Genomic DNA, 18,353 nt, shown 5'->3' on the forward strand with positions numbered 1-18,353 from the left:
AACCCGGGGAGGCGGAGCTTGCAATGAGCCGAGATCGCGCCACTGCACTCCAGCCTGGGCGACAGAGCGAGACTCTGTCTCAAAAAAAAAATGAAAACTGCGCATTTGTAGCTAATCATGTGGGAACTGTGGAAATCAGATTCTCTCTCTTCCCCAGGGCTTGCTGTTTTTATTTATTCTTTTGGACTTCTTTTTTAAATTGTTGAAAGCTGTCTCTGTGCCAGGCTTCAGCCCAAAGTATAAACTTAATGTCTTCTCAGGTCTTTCAGAGCCTGATTCTTTCCCAGGTGCCATCACTTTCTGATTTGGTCCATATATGCAGTTGCAATTGTTTTTGACTGCCCTAGTCTTCAATGTCTGACTCTCAAAGGAGAACAAAAGAAAAATGAAGTGGAGAAGTGCACTGGCTGTTTAAATAATTCCGGGGGCAGGTGGGGGTGAGGCGGGGCGTGTAACAATTAGAGGAGGTGCCTGCCTCTATGTATCTCTGTGATTAGAAGCCACAATCGGCAATCTAGGTATAGATTCCCAGTATTTGGAGGATCCTTTTTTCTCCAACCCAGCTCCCTCAAACTGTGTGCACAGTGTTCCAGGAACACATACATGCGCAGCTGCCTCCCTCAGGGCTGGGAGAGGGGTATGGGCAACTGCTACTGTGCTAAGAGCTGAAATTGACCAAAATTAACTACAGTTTACTGTATAAGCCTTTCTCTGGAAGTTGGGGATATTCCATAGACTGCAAGTTTCAAAAACAGTTACATCAGGCCAAGTACAGTGGCTGATGCCTGTAATCCCAGCGCTTTCAGAAGCCGAGGCGGGTGGATCACCTGAGACTGCCAGGAGTTCGAGACCAGCCTTGCCAATATGGTGAAACCTTGTCTGTACTAAAAATACAAAAATTAGCTGGGCATGGTGACACATGCCTGTAGCCCCAGCTACTCGGGAGGCTGAGACAGGAGAATCGCTTGAGGGAGGTAGAGGTAGCAGTGAACTGAGATTGCACCTCTGCACTCTAGCCTGGGCAACAGAGTGAGACTCCATTTCAAAAAAAACAAAACAGTTAAATCAGACAGATAATACCAGTGCACTTGTCTAGGTGGATAGACAGATTCCTGGTACTTTCTTCTCTGCCATCTTCCCAAAATACTCTCAATCCATCTGTCGTTTGATATTTAGTTGTTTCCTGTGTGGAACTATTGTGATGATTAAGCTCTCTGAAAATTCATGCAGGAGTCTGTGTGTGAACATACGTTTTTATTTCCCTTGGGTAAATAAGAATTAAGTTAATGCTTAACTTTGTAAGAATCTACTAAATAATTTTCTGAAGTAATTGTACTGTTAAAATGCCCACTAGCAGTGGATGAGGATGCCAGTTGGTCCACGTTTTTGACAAAAGATGATGTTGTATTTTTAATTTTAGTCATTCTACTGAGTATAAGGTATGTCATTGTGGTTTTAAGTTGTATTTCTGTGGTGACCAGTACTGTTGAACATTTTTTCCATGTACTTACTGGCTGTTCATATATCTTGTTTTTGAACTGTGTTTTCAAGTTTTTTCACCCTAGTTTTACCAGGTTGTTTGTTTTATTATTATTGGGTTGTAACAGTTCTTTATATATTCTGGTTACAAGCCCTTTATCAGATATAGGTATTGTAAATTTTTTTTCCCCAGTCTGCCTTTTCTTTCCATTTTAAAATAGTTTTTTTTGAAGACCAGAAACTGCTTATTCTGTTGGTGTATTATAGTCTTTTTCTCATGTGGTTCATGAATTTTTTATCCTGTCTAAAAGATTACCAACATTTTTCCTAGGGATTTTATATTTTTTATATCATTTTTAGGTCAGTGAAAACCCTGTTAGTCTATAAACTTTTTGAAGGTACAGGCCATACCTGGTTTACCTCTGTATTTTCCACAGTGATTAGTAGTCTAATAAATATTTGCTGAATGACTAAGTCAATATGACTTCAGGTAGATAATGATGATAAGATACAGACAGATAACTAGGCCCTAAGCTTCTGTATCCATTCCGTCTTTGCTGCTGTGACCTGTGGGCTTGAATTACTTCCATGCTTTTGATTTAATTTATCAATCTATTCTAGTTGGGGGAAAAAATTAGTTAAAAAAACTCCATCAGAAAATGCATTTAAAAAGTTGAAATACTTTTGGATCTGTTAGGATATATTAAAGTACCCTTATTATGTGAAACTGAAATATCTTTTTCTTTCATAAAATATGTATATATATGTACACACATTGTGTGTGTGTGTGTGTGTGTGTGTGTGTGTGTATTTTATTTTCTTTAAGAGACAAAGTTTCATTGTGTTGCCCAGGCTGGTCTCAAACTCCTAGGGTGAAGTGGTCCTCCCTCCTTGGTCTCCCAAACTGCTGGAACTACAGACATGAGCCACCGCTCCTGGCTTCATTTTACATTTTCATACAGTGGGTGTGAATTTCTCTTGGTATGGATTCAGAAAATTTAGTGATTTTATTTTTTTTAGTCAAAATTGTAAAAGTTTACCTGTGAACTATGTACATGAATTATAGAAACCACAGAAACATTTCTGTGCATTTTACTTCACTGAAACCCACTAACAACCTTAAGTGCAGTTTTGGGGCAGAGCTAGGGCATCTAAACAAGGACACTTTAAAGAGCGAAAGGGAGGGCTGATAACAGTTATGCTGGAGCAGTCAGCATAAAATGGATTTTTCCTGGGCAACCAAGACCTGTGATCACCCTAAAGTTGATGAATAGGAGCAGATTAAATTTCTCTCTTCACCGTTGTTATATTTGCTTGTTTTTAGGGAACCACGTAATAGAAATGCCTCATAGGCTGTAGAAGATGTGCTGTAGGAAAAAAAAAATATGTGTATGTGTTTTTGTGTGTGTGTTTGTATGTGTTTTACAGAAAATAAAAGGAAATTTTATCTTTGCTCCTTTAGAAAAAATTGCCAATAAATTCAGTTATGGTTTTCCTTCCCTCTCACCAGTAAAAGCTGATAACAGATAAGCTTAGTCACATGTATTAGTTGCTAGCCACATTAATTTTATTTATTTTGATGTCAACTCCTATTTCATTTCCCTCATATACTCTATACAGAAAAAATAAAAATAAAACTGGTGTTTTGCCACATGAAACAGGTGTAGGGGATGGATAAACAGACATGTGTCACATAAATCTTTACAGTTGGAGAATATGCAAAACCCAAGCCAGCCTTATTTCACATTTAAGTGGTAGATTTAGCATGTGAATTAGGATAAAGATCAGGAGATAGACACTTGTTTTTTGTTTCTGGAACATTCTTTAGGGACTTTCATTTAGTTTCTTCAACTGGGTAATTATTTTGGGCTTTCTGCCTGATTCTCCTTTATGACAGTGTGGTGTGAAGTTCAGTGGAAAAATTTGAATTTTAGGCAGACAGTATTTTAGGTACTACTGTAGAAAGAGTTATCTCAAAAATTTTCTTACATGCCTTTCTTAGCCAAAATATATGTGTGATTTGATAATACTGGTATTTCCTATATAGCTGTGGAGGGTTGGATGTAACTTGGGAATTTGGAGATAACAGTTTGAATAGTTCAACCCAGAGTTTCTCTGCCTTTTGTGTAGGTCATCCCATGATCCATATCATTGAGAGTGTTCATTTTTAGTATTCATGCAGCCTACGAGGCCTGGCGTGGCAGAGCATGCCGTTTTTCCTCTTTTTCCTCCTCCTTCTCGCCCTTACTCCTTCTATTCAGGGAAAATGAATAGGGATTTTTCGTATAGTATTTCTGTAGGCTAACTCCTCCTGTAAAAGCAGTTTGCCTATTTCTAGTTTTTGATGGTTCTTCCTTTGTGCTTTTATGTTCATAAACCAAGCTCTGTTTGATTTAGAGTCTGTCAAGAGTATTAGAAAATGTTTATTTCATTCATAGTATATGGGTCTATGCAAATGTACCCTTTTTATGAAATAATACCTTTCATGTCAATGATCTGTGCCTTTTACTTTCAATCATAAGTGGTAATTAAAAGAACTAGATCAGATTGGGCACAGTGGGTCATGCCTGTAATCCCAGCCCTTTGGGACGCTGAGGTGGGTGGATCACCTGAGGTCAGGAGTTTGAGACCAGCCTGGCCAACATGGAGAAACCCCGCCTCTACTAAAAATACAAAACTTAGCTGGGCGTGGTGGCACGCGCCTGTAGTTCCAACTATTCAGGAGGCTGAGACAGGAGAATGGCTTGAACCTGGGAGGTGGGAGTTGCAGTGAGCCAAGACTGCATTACCGCACTCCAGTCTGGGTGACAGAGCAAGACTCAGTCTCAAAAAAAAAAAAAAGAGAATTTGATCAGTGGTTCTCAACTCTGGTTATATATTAGAATGTTTCAGGATCTTTTAAAAAATATATAGATATATTAGCTTGACTCCCCCAGCCCCCTTAGGAAAAATCAGATTTAATTAATCTGGGTGTGGGACTGGGCATCAGGATTGTTTTCTATAGTGCCATATGTTATTCTGCTATGCAGCCAGGGCTGAAAACTACTCTGGATCAGTGGTTTTTAACATGTAGTCCTTGGACCAGCAGCATCACCATCACCTGGAATGTGTAGAAATAGAGACTCTCAGGCCTACCCTAGACCTACTGAAGCTGACCAGTTTAGGGGTGGGGTCAAGTAAACTGTGTTTTCACAAGCCTCTGGTTTGAGAATCACTGCTCTAGGTCATCTAAGCATTTATAACAAAGCCTCCTTTTGCATAAGTCCAACCTTGTAGGCTCCACAATGCTCCAGAATGGCTCTAGACTTGAAAGTAGCTAAAGAAGGTAGGCGGGGGAAGGGAAGAAGCTGCCCATAGTCGAGAAGTGCTATAAAGTATATTGGATATGTTACCATTTTGTATATCATAAAATAGAATGAAAATGTATCCTGACTGGGTATGGTGGCTAATTCCTGTAATCCCAACACTTTGGGAGGCCGAGGTGGGCAGATCACTTAAGGCCAGGAGTTTGAGACCAGCCTGGCCAATATGACAAAACCCCATCTCTACTAAAAATATAAAAATTAGCCAGGTGTGGTGGCACATGCCTGTAATCCTAGCTCCTCAGAGGCTGAGGTATGAAAATCACTTGAACGCAAGAGCGGGAGGTTGCAGTGAGCTAAGATTGTGCCACTGTACTCCAACCTAGCCATAGAGCAAGACTCAGTCTCAGAAGAAAAGATAGAAAGAGAATGAAAATGTATCTGATTGACCATCAGTGCTTATTAATGACTGTTCCTTTCTACTACTAAATAACTATATATAGGAGAAAGAATAAGACAGGAAAGAACAGCTGTAATGGTAGTAAGTGGCAATCACAGAGATAGCAAGTAAGGGATGGTGGAAGAAAGGTGAACAAAGAACGGCCACCAAGAATGGAATAACCAAGTTGTCCAGAGGGGCAGAAACCACCCAGAGGACAGTGACATTTAAGATACAGAACTTCTCTTTGCACATGTTTTGTACTTTAAAAAGTAGAGCACAGATGCTCAGTGGTACCATTCAGCATCTGTGCTGAACTTTTTACTTTTTAAGACTGCACCCTTGCAGCAGTACAGTAAGTGGGCCATGGATTTAGACTGCTTATGTTAAAGCAGCTTTGGTTTGATGCTCTGGACTATTTACTAACTTATGTAAGCCTCAGTTTCTGAAGTTATAAAATGGAATGAAATCACTTCTCTTATAGGGTAGCAAGGATGAAATGAACGTGTGTAAAGTGCTTGATAGACAGTCTCATCATTCAACAATTTTTTTTTTTTTTTTTTTTGAGATGGAGTCTTGCTCTGTCATCCAGGCTGGAGTGCAGTGGTGTGGTCTCGGCTCACTGCAACCTGTGCCTCATGGGTTCAAGCACTTCTTGTGCCTCAGCCTTCCAAGTAGTTGGAATTACAGGGGTATGCCGCTTGTCACTTTGGTCTTGGATTTCCAGCCTCTAGAACTGCAGGAAAGTTAATTTCTGTTGTTTAAGCCACCCAGTCTGTGATACTTTGTTATAGCAATGCCTGGCTGATTTTTGTATTTTTAGTAGAGACAGGATTTCACCATGTTGGCCAGGCTGATGTTGAACTCCTCACAGCCTCAGCTGATCCACCTGCCTCAGCCTCCCAAAGTGCTGGGGTTACAGGCATGAGCCGGCATGCCTGGCCTCAGTCAACTTTTACAAAATATATTGTGGCAAAATACACATAAGATAAAATTTACCATTAATGACATTGTACAACCAACATCACTGTCTAGTTCCAGAATATTTCCATCACCCCAAAAGTAAGTCCCATACCCATAAAACAGTTATTCTCTGTTATGTAGTGAATTGCCTCTCCCCCAGGATTCATATGTTGTGTTGTCCTAACTCCTATGTGATTGTATTTGAAGATAGTACCATTAAAAAGTAATGTTGTATGAGAACATAAGGGTAGAACCCTAATCCAGTATGACTGGTGTCCATATAAGAAGAGACAACAGGAATGCTTGTGCACAGAGGAAAATCCACATGAAGACATAGCAAGAAGGCAGCCTTCAGCAAACCTGAAAGAGAGGCCTCACCAGAAACCAATCCTGCTGTCACTTTGGTCTTGGATTTCTGGCCTCTAGAACTGCAGAAAAATTAATTTCTGTTGTTTAAGCCACCCAGTCTGTGATATTTTGTTATAGCAACTCATGTAAAATAATGTACTGTCCATTTCCTCCCCACCCAATCCTGGCAACCACTTTCTGCTTTCTGTTTTTATAGATTTGCCTATTCTGGATATTTGATATACAGGAACTCATATAGTATGTGGCCTTTGGTGTGTAGCTTCTTTCACTTAGCCTAGTGTTTCCATCCATGTTATAGCATGTATCAGTATTTCTTTTTTATGGCTGAAAATTATTGCATTGTATGAATACACCACATTTAGGTTATTCATTCATTCATTGATGAATATTGGGGTTATTTCTACTTTTTGACTATCTATGTAATGCCACTATGAACATTTGTGTACAAAGTTTTGTTTGAATACTTGTCTTTATTATTTCTTTGAGGTGTATGTTCAGGAGGAAATTGTTGGGTCATTCTATGTTTAATTTATTGAGGAACCACCAAATTGTTTTCCATAACAGTTATACAATTTCACATTCCCACCAACAGTATACAAGAAGTTTCTGTATATCCTTGCCAACATTGTTATTTTTTATTTTCAAAATTTAGCCATCAAAAAACTTTTTAAAAAGGATATTAATTAGAGGTCTAAACTTTCTTTAGGGCAGTTGTTCTTTATCAGGGATTCACATCATAATTACTAGTGAAGCTTTTAAATATATCCATGACTAGGATCCTTCTTAGACTTTTTGAATAGAGGTCTTCAGAGGTAGAGCCCTGAACTAATACTCCTCATTAAGAACCATTGCCAAAGGTAGTGGTTCTCAGCATATGGTCTGGATATCTCTGGGGCTTCACATCCTCTCAGGGGAATCCTTGAAGTTGAAACAATTTTCATAGTACTAAGACAGTAATTGCCTTTTTCATTCTCATTGTCTCAAGAGTATATATACAGTGTTCTCCAGTCTTTGTGGCATGTGATAGTGCAATAGACTGAATGCAAAAGTAGATACGAGAATCTAGCCTTACCTTTTGTTAAGCCAGACATTAAAGAAACTTATAAAAGTATAAAGCAGTGTCACTCCTCTTACTAATTTTTTTGTTTTGGGAAAAAATTATGTTTCCTAAAAAGTATGTTATTTGTAACACATAATGGACGTGTCATTGTTTTTGTTTTGTGTGTTTTGTTTTTTTTTTTTTGAGATGGGGTCTCACTCTGTCACCTGGGCTGGAGCACAGTCGCATTATCATAACTCACTGCAGCCTCAACCTCCCAGACTCAATCTGTCCTCCTGCCTCAGCCTCCCAACTAGCTGGGACTAAGGTGCATGCCGCCTTGCTTGGCTAATTTTTGTATTTTTTGTAGGGATGGGGTTTCACCATGTTGCCCAGTCTGGTCTCAAATCCTGGCCTCAAACGATCCACCCACGTCAGCCTTCCAAAGTGCTTGGATTACAGGCATGAGCCACCATGTGCGGCCTTGTCATTATTTTTAAGTAACACAAACATAGTTTTTATAGTAAACATTGGTAGATACAACCTAGATAAACCAAATTTCTTTGAGATCTACAATAATTTAAAGTGTAAAGGGATCTTTACAACATGTTGAGACTCCCATCTATAAAAAAACTTTTAATTAGCTGGGCTTGGTGGCACATAGTTGTGGTCTTCACTACTCAAGAGGCTGGGGCAGGAGGATTACTTGAGCCCAGGAGGTTGAGGCTGCAGTGAACTGTGTTTGTGCCACTGCACTCCAGCCTGGGTGATAGAGCAAGACCCTGTCTCAAAAAAAAAAAAAAAATTAAGCAAATGCCAACTGTATCCCAATGGAAAGGAAGGAGACAAAAAGTAACTTTGATCCATTTGTTCTCTTACCATATAGTTGGTATTAGGGTAACCTTTTGATGTATTTTATTTCATTTCATCTTTATAATAACCTCCATGACATTTATATACTCACCCTCATTTTTGCATGGGGAAATTGAGTCTTACAGAAATTAAGAACTTAGTTTGTTCATAAGTGGAGGAGCCATGATTTCAACTGAGGTCTTTAGACTACATGTTCTTAATCAGTACCATAACCTTAAAAAAGTGAGTCATCTGGACAGGACTGGAGTCCAGGAAATTGTTGATAATTCACTGCCATAATGACTTCGCTACCTCTGTAGTATGAGGCCTAAGAAAAGGGAACCTTTGAAATATTTGTAGACTTGAATGACACTTAAATGCTATGTAGTACATGTGACTGAAGTAAAGTACTGACATGTTGTTCTCTTTAGTGGTCCTCAGAGCAAGGACCTCTAAATATGAGAAATGTAAGAGGGGTAATCTCAACACGAGTAAGTGCAGTTGATAGAATTATATACCTGTTTTTGAAAGGTAATTTTAGTGTCTTATTGAGACATAAGGATAAATACTCAATAAGAAAGAACGGATTTGTGACCTTTTAGAATAATGTTACTTTCTAAGACCCCATATCCAGTCAGTCAGTCCTGAAGAGTCCACTGTGGCAGGAATGAAGTGGTATTTCACTCAGGCAGGGGCCAAAGAATCATATACTGCTGTGTTTACATAGAATAGACGAGGATAATTATTTTCTTGTAGTAATATTACAGTTAATTAAAAAATTTTTCTAATTAGAGCAGCTTACCCTTTCTAGTTCTTTTCAAGGATTTTCTTGTTGACAGAGCAAAAATATGTGACAGTTTTAAAAAACTGATGCTGTTATTGTCTAGTGCCTTCTGTGAACAATAATTTCACAGAACAGCAGTATTTTCTGTTTAGTAATTGATATTCTATTTGCCTTCCTCTTCTACCCTTAATCCCATCCCAGTGCTGTTGCAAATATTCATTTGGGAAGCTGGGTGCCATAGTGTGCATGTGTAGTTCCACCTTCTTGGGAGCCTGAGGCAGGAGGGTCACTTGATCCCAGGAGTCCAGTCTAGGCAACATAGGAGACCCCATCTCTTAAAAAATGCAGTTTGGGGATCAGCATATTTTATAGAAAATGAATTACTTATTTGACTAATATTGACTAGTACGTGTTGGGCATTGGATTAAGACTGAGGATGAGGATGCCATAATGAACCAAAATATATATATAGTCACTCATTAAATTTCCAGTCTAATGGAGATGGATGTTAAATAATCACATCAATTGATGTAAATGTTTTATTTTGAAAGGTGCTGTGAACAGTAAGTAGTACATAGTGTTATTAAAGAGCATATTGGTTTTTTCACCAAACCAACAGAAAAAAAAAAAGAGCATATTGGGAAGATTGGCCTAGGAAGGTTGGGAGGTGACTGAAATCAAAGTGGAAGCTGGGGGGGAGGCATGAGATCAGTTTGTGACAAGTGAAAGGACCAAATAAGCGGATGGATATATACTTTTGGAACTTAAAGAAGAGGGTTGGTTAGAAGGTATAAATTTGTGTATGCAAGTAAGTGGTTAACTGAAATCATTGGCCAAGAGAGATCATATAAGGAAAAGTATCATGAGAAAAGTTAGAGGTTCTAGGAGTAACTTTGGAGGAATGCTACTGCTTAATGAACAGCTAAAGTGGCATGCAAAAGGAGGCAGAAATAGAGGTCAGAGCAGTATTTAGAAGGAAAACTAGGAGAGTACTAGGAAAATAGTGTTAAATGTTTCAAGAGGTGAGGGTATTTCAAGGTGTATCAGATAAAATCTGGTCACTGCTTACTGTGGTTACAAGGAAGGCCCTGCATGTTCTGGTCCTTTCCACCATCTCTTACCATTGATCCTGCTACTGGCCTACACCTGTTCTTTAAATTCTTTAAACATGTCAGGCTCCTTTCTACCTTAGGACCTATGTGTTGGTGTTTGCTTTGCTAGAATGTTCTTTTCACATGTCATCTCCTCAGATGGTTAGCTAATGTTCCACCCCCTTTAGCAGGATTGTTGTCAGACTCTGTCAAAATTGGTGTTTCATCATACAGTTTAGATTAAATTTTGCTTGGGTCTCAAGTTCAGTTCCAGATAAAGTATTAAGAACATGTTAAAGGAAATTATTTGGCACAAGTTTTTTGGCAATAAAGGTAAGAATTTTTAGAATTTAGAATGCACCCTCCCTAAGGCATCTTGACATGACTTGATTATTGAAATGGTGAAGGCTGCATCTCTTTTATAATCCCTTTCCACCAAGTGTATTGCATGATAGAGGGATGGGGAAAGCTGAAAAGGAGGTATCTGGAGTCTACTCTGTTAGGCAGGTAGAAATAATGAATGCAAAATATGTCACAGTATTGACAATCTAGTGAACACAAAACAGTAGTAAAATAGAAGATCATTTTCTGAATGATGAGAAAAGCACTTGGCAAAAACTTTTAAAATCTGGTTTAAAAGTTTTCTGGGAGTTCATTTAAGGTCAATGAACTTTTACTAAACTAACAGTAGAAAAGTGATATGGAGGTTGGGGGTGGTTTAGGAAGGGTGTAGTGAAAGTTGCTGATCGATCTTATGCTGAATAAGTTCTTCCCAAACTAAAGAACAGCAGTTCCTCTGTTCTTTCAGGATGTTAAGATTCGCTGTGAAATTTCAGGGCTAGAAAGAATAAATGGCCAGGCAATCAGTGACCACTTTATATTAATCTATTTGCCATCTTGAGGGCTTCATAAAACTCTACACACGGGAAAAAGTGAACTTTGTAGAACCTTTTTTTTTTTTTTTTGGCAATTTTGCTTTTTATTTTCCAAAGAGCCATTTTTGTAGCTATCTTGGTTGATATGTATTGAATGTACTTTTGTTATACTAAACATTAACTCCAAGCTCATGGATTTTCCTTATATAGCTTTCCTCACTTCATAATTTGGCACAAGAAGGATTCTTAGTGCCGAGTGTTTTCTTTTTCTCCTGGTCTCTTCTCAGAGCCATACTGGCCTTTCACCTGGTTTTGTATCTTATTTTTGAAATGGCCTTGTTCTCAGGTTTTATTTTAAATGTTGGTTGGTTCAATCTTTGCTGCAAATGGCTTTCATGTCTGTGGAAGATAGGAAAAAAGAAAGAAATCAACAAATTAAACTAGAAGTGATTCCACAGGCACCTAGAGACAAAATTATTGCAAAAGATAATAGAGATCAATGCCGAGCTGCCCCCAACCCCAACTCCTATAAGAATTTGAAGACCAGAAAAGCTAGATAACTTGCTAAAGATTACAAAGTATTGATGAGAATATGTCATTCTCATTATTTTCATGAAGATAACATTCTAGAGAGCTGTATTTTAACACATAAAACAAGCTTTCATAATATGCCAAACTGCTTACCCTAGTTATCTTTGAGAAGGGGGAATATACTAAAAATTTTTCTTTCTAATTTTCTGAGTTTGCAATGTTGTTTTGAGCATCATTATTGTTAATATCATGGTTAAGGCTATGAGCATTAGAGTCAGAAATGTGGATTTGAATCTGGCTTCCATTTACTAAGCTATGACTTTGACTTTTGGGAACGTTTCTTAACCTCTCTGAACTGCAGTTTCTTATTCTAGAAGATAAATGTATTAATACATACTTAGGTTGAGTTAACTATGAAGTGATTAACTCTAAGGTTCTTGGCTATTTAGTGCTTGGCCCATGATGATCACTCCATAATAGTGGCCACTAGTACTGCTACTATTACGTATAATAGAACACTTGATATGAAACAGTGTCTTTGGATACTGACATAGTGTGATCATTATTGAATTATTTAAACATTTATCTCCTTAAAGATTAGATGCTTTCTTATGCAGTTTTTCAGCATACCTTCCAGTTCATTTTATCACTCTGTAACTTCAGAGGAAGCACTGTGGTCATTAGTTCTTGCTCTATCGAAATGATATTTAACTCTTGGATACCTCAATCAGAGCCTGATCCTTACTATAATTAAAATAAAAGTTATTGAGCCTTTTCTGCATTTTACGCTAGAGACCTTGCCCTGTGTTGCCAGGGAAAATCATTAACCATTGTAAAATTTAAAAATCCCTATTGCTGCTCGTCTTGGAGCATCCTATGCTCCATCAGTATACACACAATTTCTTGTGATAAAGTACCAGATGTCATTTTACTTATTTAGATGTACTATACTATTGCCAACCTACCTAGAGATGGCACAGTCAGAGATTGGAAACTTAGGGCCTTCTAATAATTGAATTTATTGTTTGGACCAGACTTGGATTGTTTGACCCCTTTTAGGTACTGAGAGCCTCAGTGACATATATCTGAGTATTTTTCTGTGTTTGTAATGTTACTGTTTGTGAGGATGTGCCTTTTAGTTTACAACTGAGGAAGCCTGTCATCATCATTAGTACTCATTCATTCAGCATGAGCACCTGTTTTATCTTAGGCACTAGAGATGCGAATATGAATAAAACATGGTTCCTGTTCTGGAAAATGTCATAGTTTTTTGGGGGAGAAAGATAAATAGTTACATTTCAAAGTGGTATGTTCTATATAATAAACATGAAAAAGTGTTATAGTAATATACAAGAAGGAGCAATAAATTTGGAGGAGTGGTAAGGATTCAGAGAGGAAGTGACAGTTGAGCCAAGTCTTGAAGGATGAATGGGAATTTTCCGTTTGGAGGGTAGAGGAACAGGGGAGGAGGCAATACAGGGTAGGGAACAGCCTATGCAAAAACCTAAGGGCATGCGTGGGGCACACTAGGAAAGGAGAAGGTCTTCAGAGTGGCTGGAGAAAAGGGTGCGGGAAAGAACTGAGTTGAAATTAGGAGTTGGAATTTTATTCTTTGGTACTAAGGAATCATTGAAGATTTTAAAATTAGGGCTGACATAGTCAGATTTGAGTTTGGAAACCTGTAGTTTGGGACGGGAGGAAGACAGGTACCAGACACCAGTTAAAAAGCTGTTGTTTTCTAAGCAGGAGACAAAGGTTTACACTGACAATAGCTGTGGAGATAGAGAAGAGCTGCAAGATTTCAGAGTTTTCCGAGATATAAACAACTAAATTTTGTGATCAAAATGATTAGGGCCATGTGATAAGTTGGGGAATGTGGGATCTGTCTTGGTTGAGTAGGTGGATTAACTGAGATTAACAGAGCTGGAGGAAATATGAAAATAAAGTCAGGACTGTTCATTTTGTCTTTTGTTTGTTTTGGGGAATAAGGTCAAAATTTTCATTTTGCACAAGGTAGGTTTAGTTTTTTTCAGAAACATTCTAGTAGGCAAGTCTGTAGCTGAATCTTGGAAGAAAGGCAACCATAGTAATATTTTTGAGCTCCTACTGTTTATTTTTTCAATAAAAACTAAGGTTCTCAGAGGTTAGCAGATCATGGTCTTAGGAAGGTAGCTGTAGAACCAAAATATAAATTCCTAAGCTTCTACCAATTGGGTCTTACTGAAATGGCAATTGAGAGAAAAATAAATCCCTTGGTTTTTGCCATAGTTACTTTGTTTCCTTTCCCAGAGTATCTTTACTAAAAAAACAAACAAACAAACAAAACTAATATATATACAAAATCCATCTATTTTCTACACTAAGTTTTCTGATCTTAATATTATTTGGCTAAATGACAGATTAGGTGTACTCAGGATCATAGCTAAGGAACCTCAAACAGCTTGTTTTGTTCTAACAAAACCTTAACATTTAAAGATTAAGTCCTCAAGAAATATTTATTACTTCATACATGCTTGATCTAATCTCAGCTGTTACTTGGTTTGAATGTGAGGGAAACAATAAGTATTAAAGAATGACAGATGTAGTGTCTACTTCACTATAGGAATTTAAGAATAAGGGATTTTTCTCCCCATTTGGATGGTTCAGCTATAGTCCCCTGGAATCAAGGGAATAAAGTAGTTCCTCAAAATCTCTCACCTCCAAATTTCAGGGGTCATTCACCATTGATTGAAAGACTTGAGTAGTCGTGAAGGACTTGAGTGGGCCTCGAACAAGGTGAACTGCTATATGTATCTGATGTTCTTTTTTCATGTGTTTAAAAAGTAAATGAACACACCTTATCTATATGAAATTCTAGTTTTCGCTGTTACTATCTAGATTTTCTGTGTGGTTTCTTGGGCTGTGGTGTTTTTTTCTTTACTTTGTTCTTGATTGCTGTGAAATGTAGTTGCCTGCTGTTTAAGGCAGCTGCAGTAGAGTGTACCCAGAAGTGGTTATGTTTCTATATTTAGTAAAACCATAGGATTTGTGAAGCAGTTGCAGATTCCTTCAGGATAAAATGGCTTCTATAAACGTAACTTCTTTTTTTCTTTTTTCTTTTCTTTTTTTTTTTTTTTTTTTTTTATTTAGACAGGATCTCACTCTCGCCCAGGCCAAAACGCAGTGGCATGAACATGGGCCTCAACCTCCTGGGCTCAAACAATCCTCCTGCCTCAGCCTCCCAAGTAGCTGGAACTATAGGCACAGGCCATCATACCCAGCTATTTTAAAATATTTTTTGTAGACGTAAATTTTCACCATGTTTCCCAGGCTGGTCTTGAACTCCTAAGTTTAAGCAGTCTTCCCAGGAAGTGCTAGGATTACAGACCTGAGCCACTGTGCCCAGCCTCAATGTAACATTTTTAATGAAACTATTATTATCACCCATTAGAGAAATACATAGCAGCAAATATGTGTGAGTCTGTGGACAAGACAGAGGCACACGAAACTTGTTTTTATTTCCTTAAGAGCTCAGTGAATATTTTAAATCCTTAAAATTAATCATGTGAATTCTATTTTTATTCTCTTAATCTTGAATTGCAGAGCTTTTACTCAAGTGTTTACCTTTGGTCCGACCTTCCGAGCTGAAAATTCTCAGAGCCGGAGGCACCTGGCAGAGTTTTATATGGTAGAAGCAGAGATTTCTTTTGTTGACAGCCTTCAAGATCTCATGCAGGTAGGTACACAAGTTTTAAAATAGCAGGTATCTGTGACATTAAAATGTTTCTGTATATATTTTTACCTCAGACATTTATGTGTTACAGGTATTCATAAAGTGAAAAGAAGGGAGAACTACTTAATAAACACTTACTAAATGCCTTTACTGTAATAGTTTAAAATACAAGAGTCAGACAGATTTAAGTTTATATCCCAGCTCTGCCATTAGCTTTGCTGTGAAGTTCCCTGACTTTCATGATCTTTAGGTTCCTCAGCTCTAAAATGAGAAATATTGTACTTACTCCTAAGGTTATGTGAGGGTAAATGGAATTGTGTATATAATATAAAGCACATAGCACGAGGTCTGGAACACAAGCAGGTTCACTAAATAGTAGCTCTGATTTGCTAGGAAAATAAACCAAACATCTTTATAATTATATAAATGTCTGTAATACTTACATAAACCCCTATGTAGCTATATTAGAAAGCATCCACAGGAACTGTCAGCTCAGTTAAGCAGGGGAAAGGGCTGGAGAGAAGGTCATGGTCAGGTAGCAGATCATGAAAGACCTCGTGTTTCAACACCATGGTAAGGAGTTTGAACTTTACCCAAAATTTAAGGAGCAAGAGTTCTAAGTTGGAACATGAAGGTCAGAGCTGTATTTTAGACACATCTTTTTAGCAGCAATTTGAACAATGATTTAGAGGTAGATGAAAGTAGAGAGGCCTTGTTAGGAGGCTGTAGACATAATCCAGACACTGTACACCAGTGGAATTGGATGGACCAAGATTTGATGCTTAACCACTCACGTGCTATGTGACCAGCTTAGACAAGGGACTTAATCTCTCTAGGCCTCAGTGTCCTCATCAAAATTCCAATACATAGGAATAAAAATTCCTACTTTATAGGCTACTTGAGAAGATTGGACAGATTATATATATAGTATGTATCTATTATATACATATATATATGAAGTACTTAGCATAATTTATGGCACTTAATAAATACCCAGGAATTGTTAACTGTTAAATTATGAATTGTCTATTCAGAAGCATTGTGGTTACTGTCTTGTTTGGATTTGTAATTATGGGATGTTTATTTTAGTGATTTTCATCAGCTCTCGTTTCTATTCATTTATATGTCTTTCTACTCTTACCCAGTAAATGACCTATTTCCACTTAAAACATAAATACCATATATATCACAAATAGAACAGACTAATTATTTTATTACCCTGTCTTGAGTTGGATTTCCTAGTAAACAAAACTCTAGGGCAGAGATGTGTGGGCAGGGGCGTTATTGGGAAGTGCTCTTCGTAAGGAAAGGAAAAAAGTCACATTGAACAGTAGAAAGAGTGAACTGTGATGCACTTACAAACAGGGGCCTTAGCCTCTTCTTGGAACTGGAATGGTCCTTTCCAGTTGTCCCATCGGAAGGCAAGTGGGTAGCACTTTGTGCCTTCCCATATCAACTAGTCATTAGATGTGATTAGCCACTGGAAGGGGCATAACCTTGAGTAAGGCAGCACCTTTGGATCTCGACAGTTCCTGATGAAGCACTCAACTATAAACTATCAGCGGTTAATAATATTCCTGGATTCCCGTATAGGGCACCTGGCCCTGAAGGGGCATTCTGACCACACAATGTAGCATTTCACTTCCATACCCTCTTCACACTTCCCACTGAGCATTTTGGATCAGTCCCCATGAGACATTTTTGGTTATCCCTATTAGTGAATGGGCAGGGAAGGGAGAGAGGTGGTCATTATTAGCATGTAGTTGGTAAAGGCAGGAGTGCTATTCAGCAATCTAAAGTACACAGCCACCTTCTCCCCAGTAATTAGCTGGCCCAAAATATCAGTAGTGCTGCTGTTGAACAACCATATTCTGGACTGTAGGAATTCAGGATCTGAGCTTCAGAAGGAGTCAGTGTGCATTCCTTAAGTAGCTTTCAGTGTGCATTCATTAAGTAACTTTCACCCCCTAATTCTTTATTACTTTTTGTTCTACAGTTATATTTTACCATATGACAGAGTTGCAAGATATTGTTTATTTTTCTCAGTTACGTTAGTAAAAACATTGAGAAATAAATAGATTTAAGCTACATACCTTTTTAGTAAGTGTGAGCAGAATTCAGTTACAGATTTTCACCTTTGCATTCAGTCAATAATGCCATGAAATTATTTTATTCTGCTCTAAATATTTCAAGTGGAGCATTTCAGTCTAAACTTAATGTTTATAATTAGTCATTTCTTTATTTCATTTTCTTTTCCTTTCTTTCTTTTCTTTTTTTTCTTTCTTCTTTCTTTTTTTGAGACAGGGTCTTACCCTTGTCTCCCAGGGTGGAGCGCAGTGGTGCACTTCTAGCTCACTGAGCCTCCGCTTCTGGGCTCAAGCCATCCTCCCACCTCAACCTCCCAAGTAACTAGTTCTATAGGCACACACCACCATGCCCAACTAATTTTTTGGTAAAAATGGGGTTTCACCAGGTTGCCCAGGTTGTTCTTGAACTCCTGAGCTCAAGCCACCTGCCTGCCTCAGTCTCCCAAAGTTCTGGGATTACAGGCATGAGTCAGCATGCCCTGCCTCATTTTCTCTTTTTCTTCCATTTCTTCACTTTGTTTTTATCTGTAGATGTCTTGACTGATGGATTTTTAGGCTAGTTTCTTAAGCTTTGGTGATTAATGTCCTGGAATACTGTGAACCAAAAGATCACACATTTTATTTAGAGCATTCTCTTGTACTACCTTAGCTGGTGTTATCTCAGATACATTCCAAAATAAGTCGGGAACTAATTAAAAAGGGTTGGACTACCCCAGAGAGATCAGTTATCCCAGAGAAAACAGTTACTTGTTCAGTGGCTTTAGATGGGGTGGGCCTGGGCAAGGAGGTAGCTTCAGTGACATTACTCCCTGAGACTTGCATAATAGCTA

At 38.1% G+C, this 18,353-nt stretch overlaps 1 protein-coding gene across 2 annotated transcripts in view; it reads left to right on the top strand.

Annotated features, from left to right (window-relative positions):
- NARS2 (asparaginyl-tRNA synthetase 2, mitochondrial (putative)) overlaps window positions 1-18,353 on the top strand; it is a 139,097-nt gene that overhangs the window by 74,175 nt on the left and 46,569 nt on the right. For both annotated transcript variants that reach the window (XM_011938906.1, XM_011938907.1), the window contains exon 7: window positions 15,307-15,439. In XM_011938906.1, coding sequence (XP_011794296.1) covers window positions 15,307-15,439 — 133 coding nt within the window. The remainder of the gene's footprint in view (window positions 1-15,306; window positions 15,440-18,353) is intronic.

This window comes from Colobus angolensis, unplaced genomic scaffold (assembly GCF_000951035.1).
Source record: "Colobus angolensis palliatus isolate OR3802 unplaced genomic scaffold, Cang.pa_1.0 Scaffold179, whole genome shotgun sequence".
Taxonomy (NCBI): domain Eukaryota; kingdom Metazoa; phylum Chordata; class Mammalia; order Primates; family Cercopithecidae; genus Colobus; species Colobus angolensis.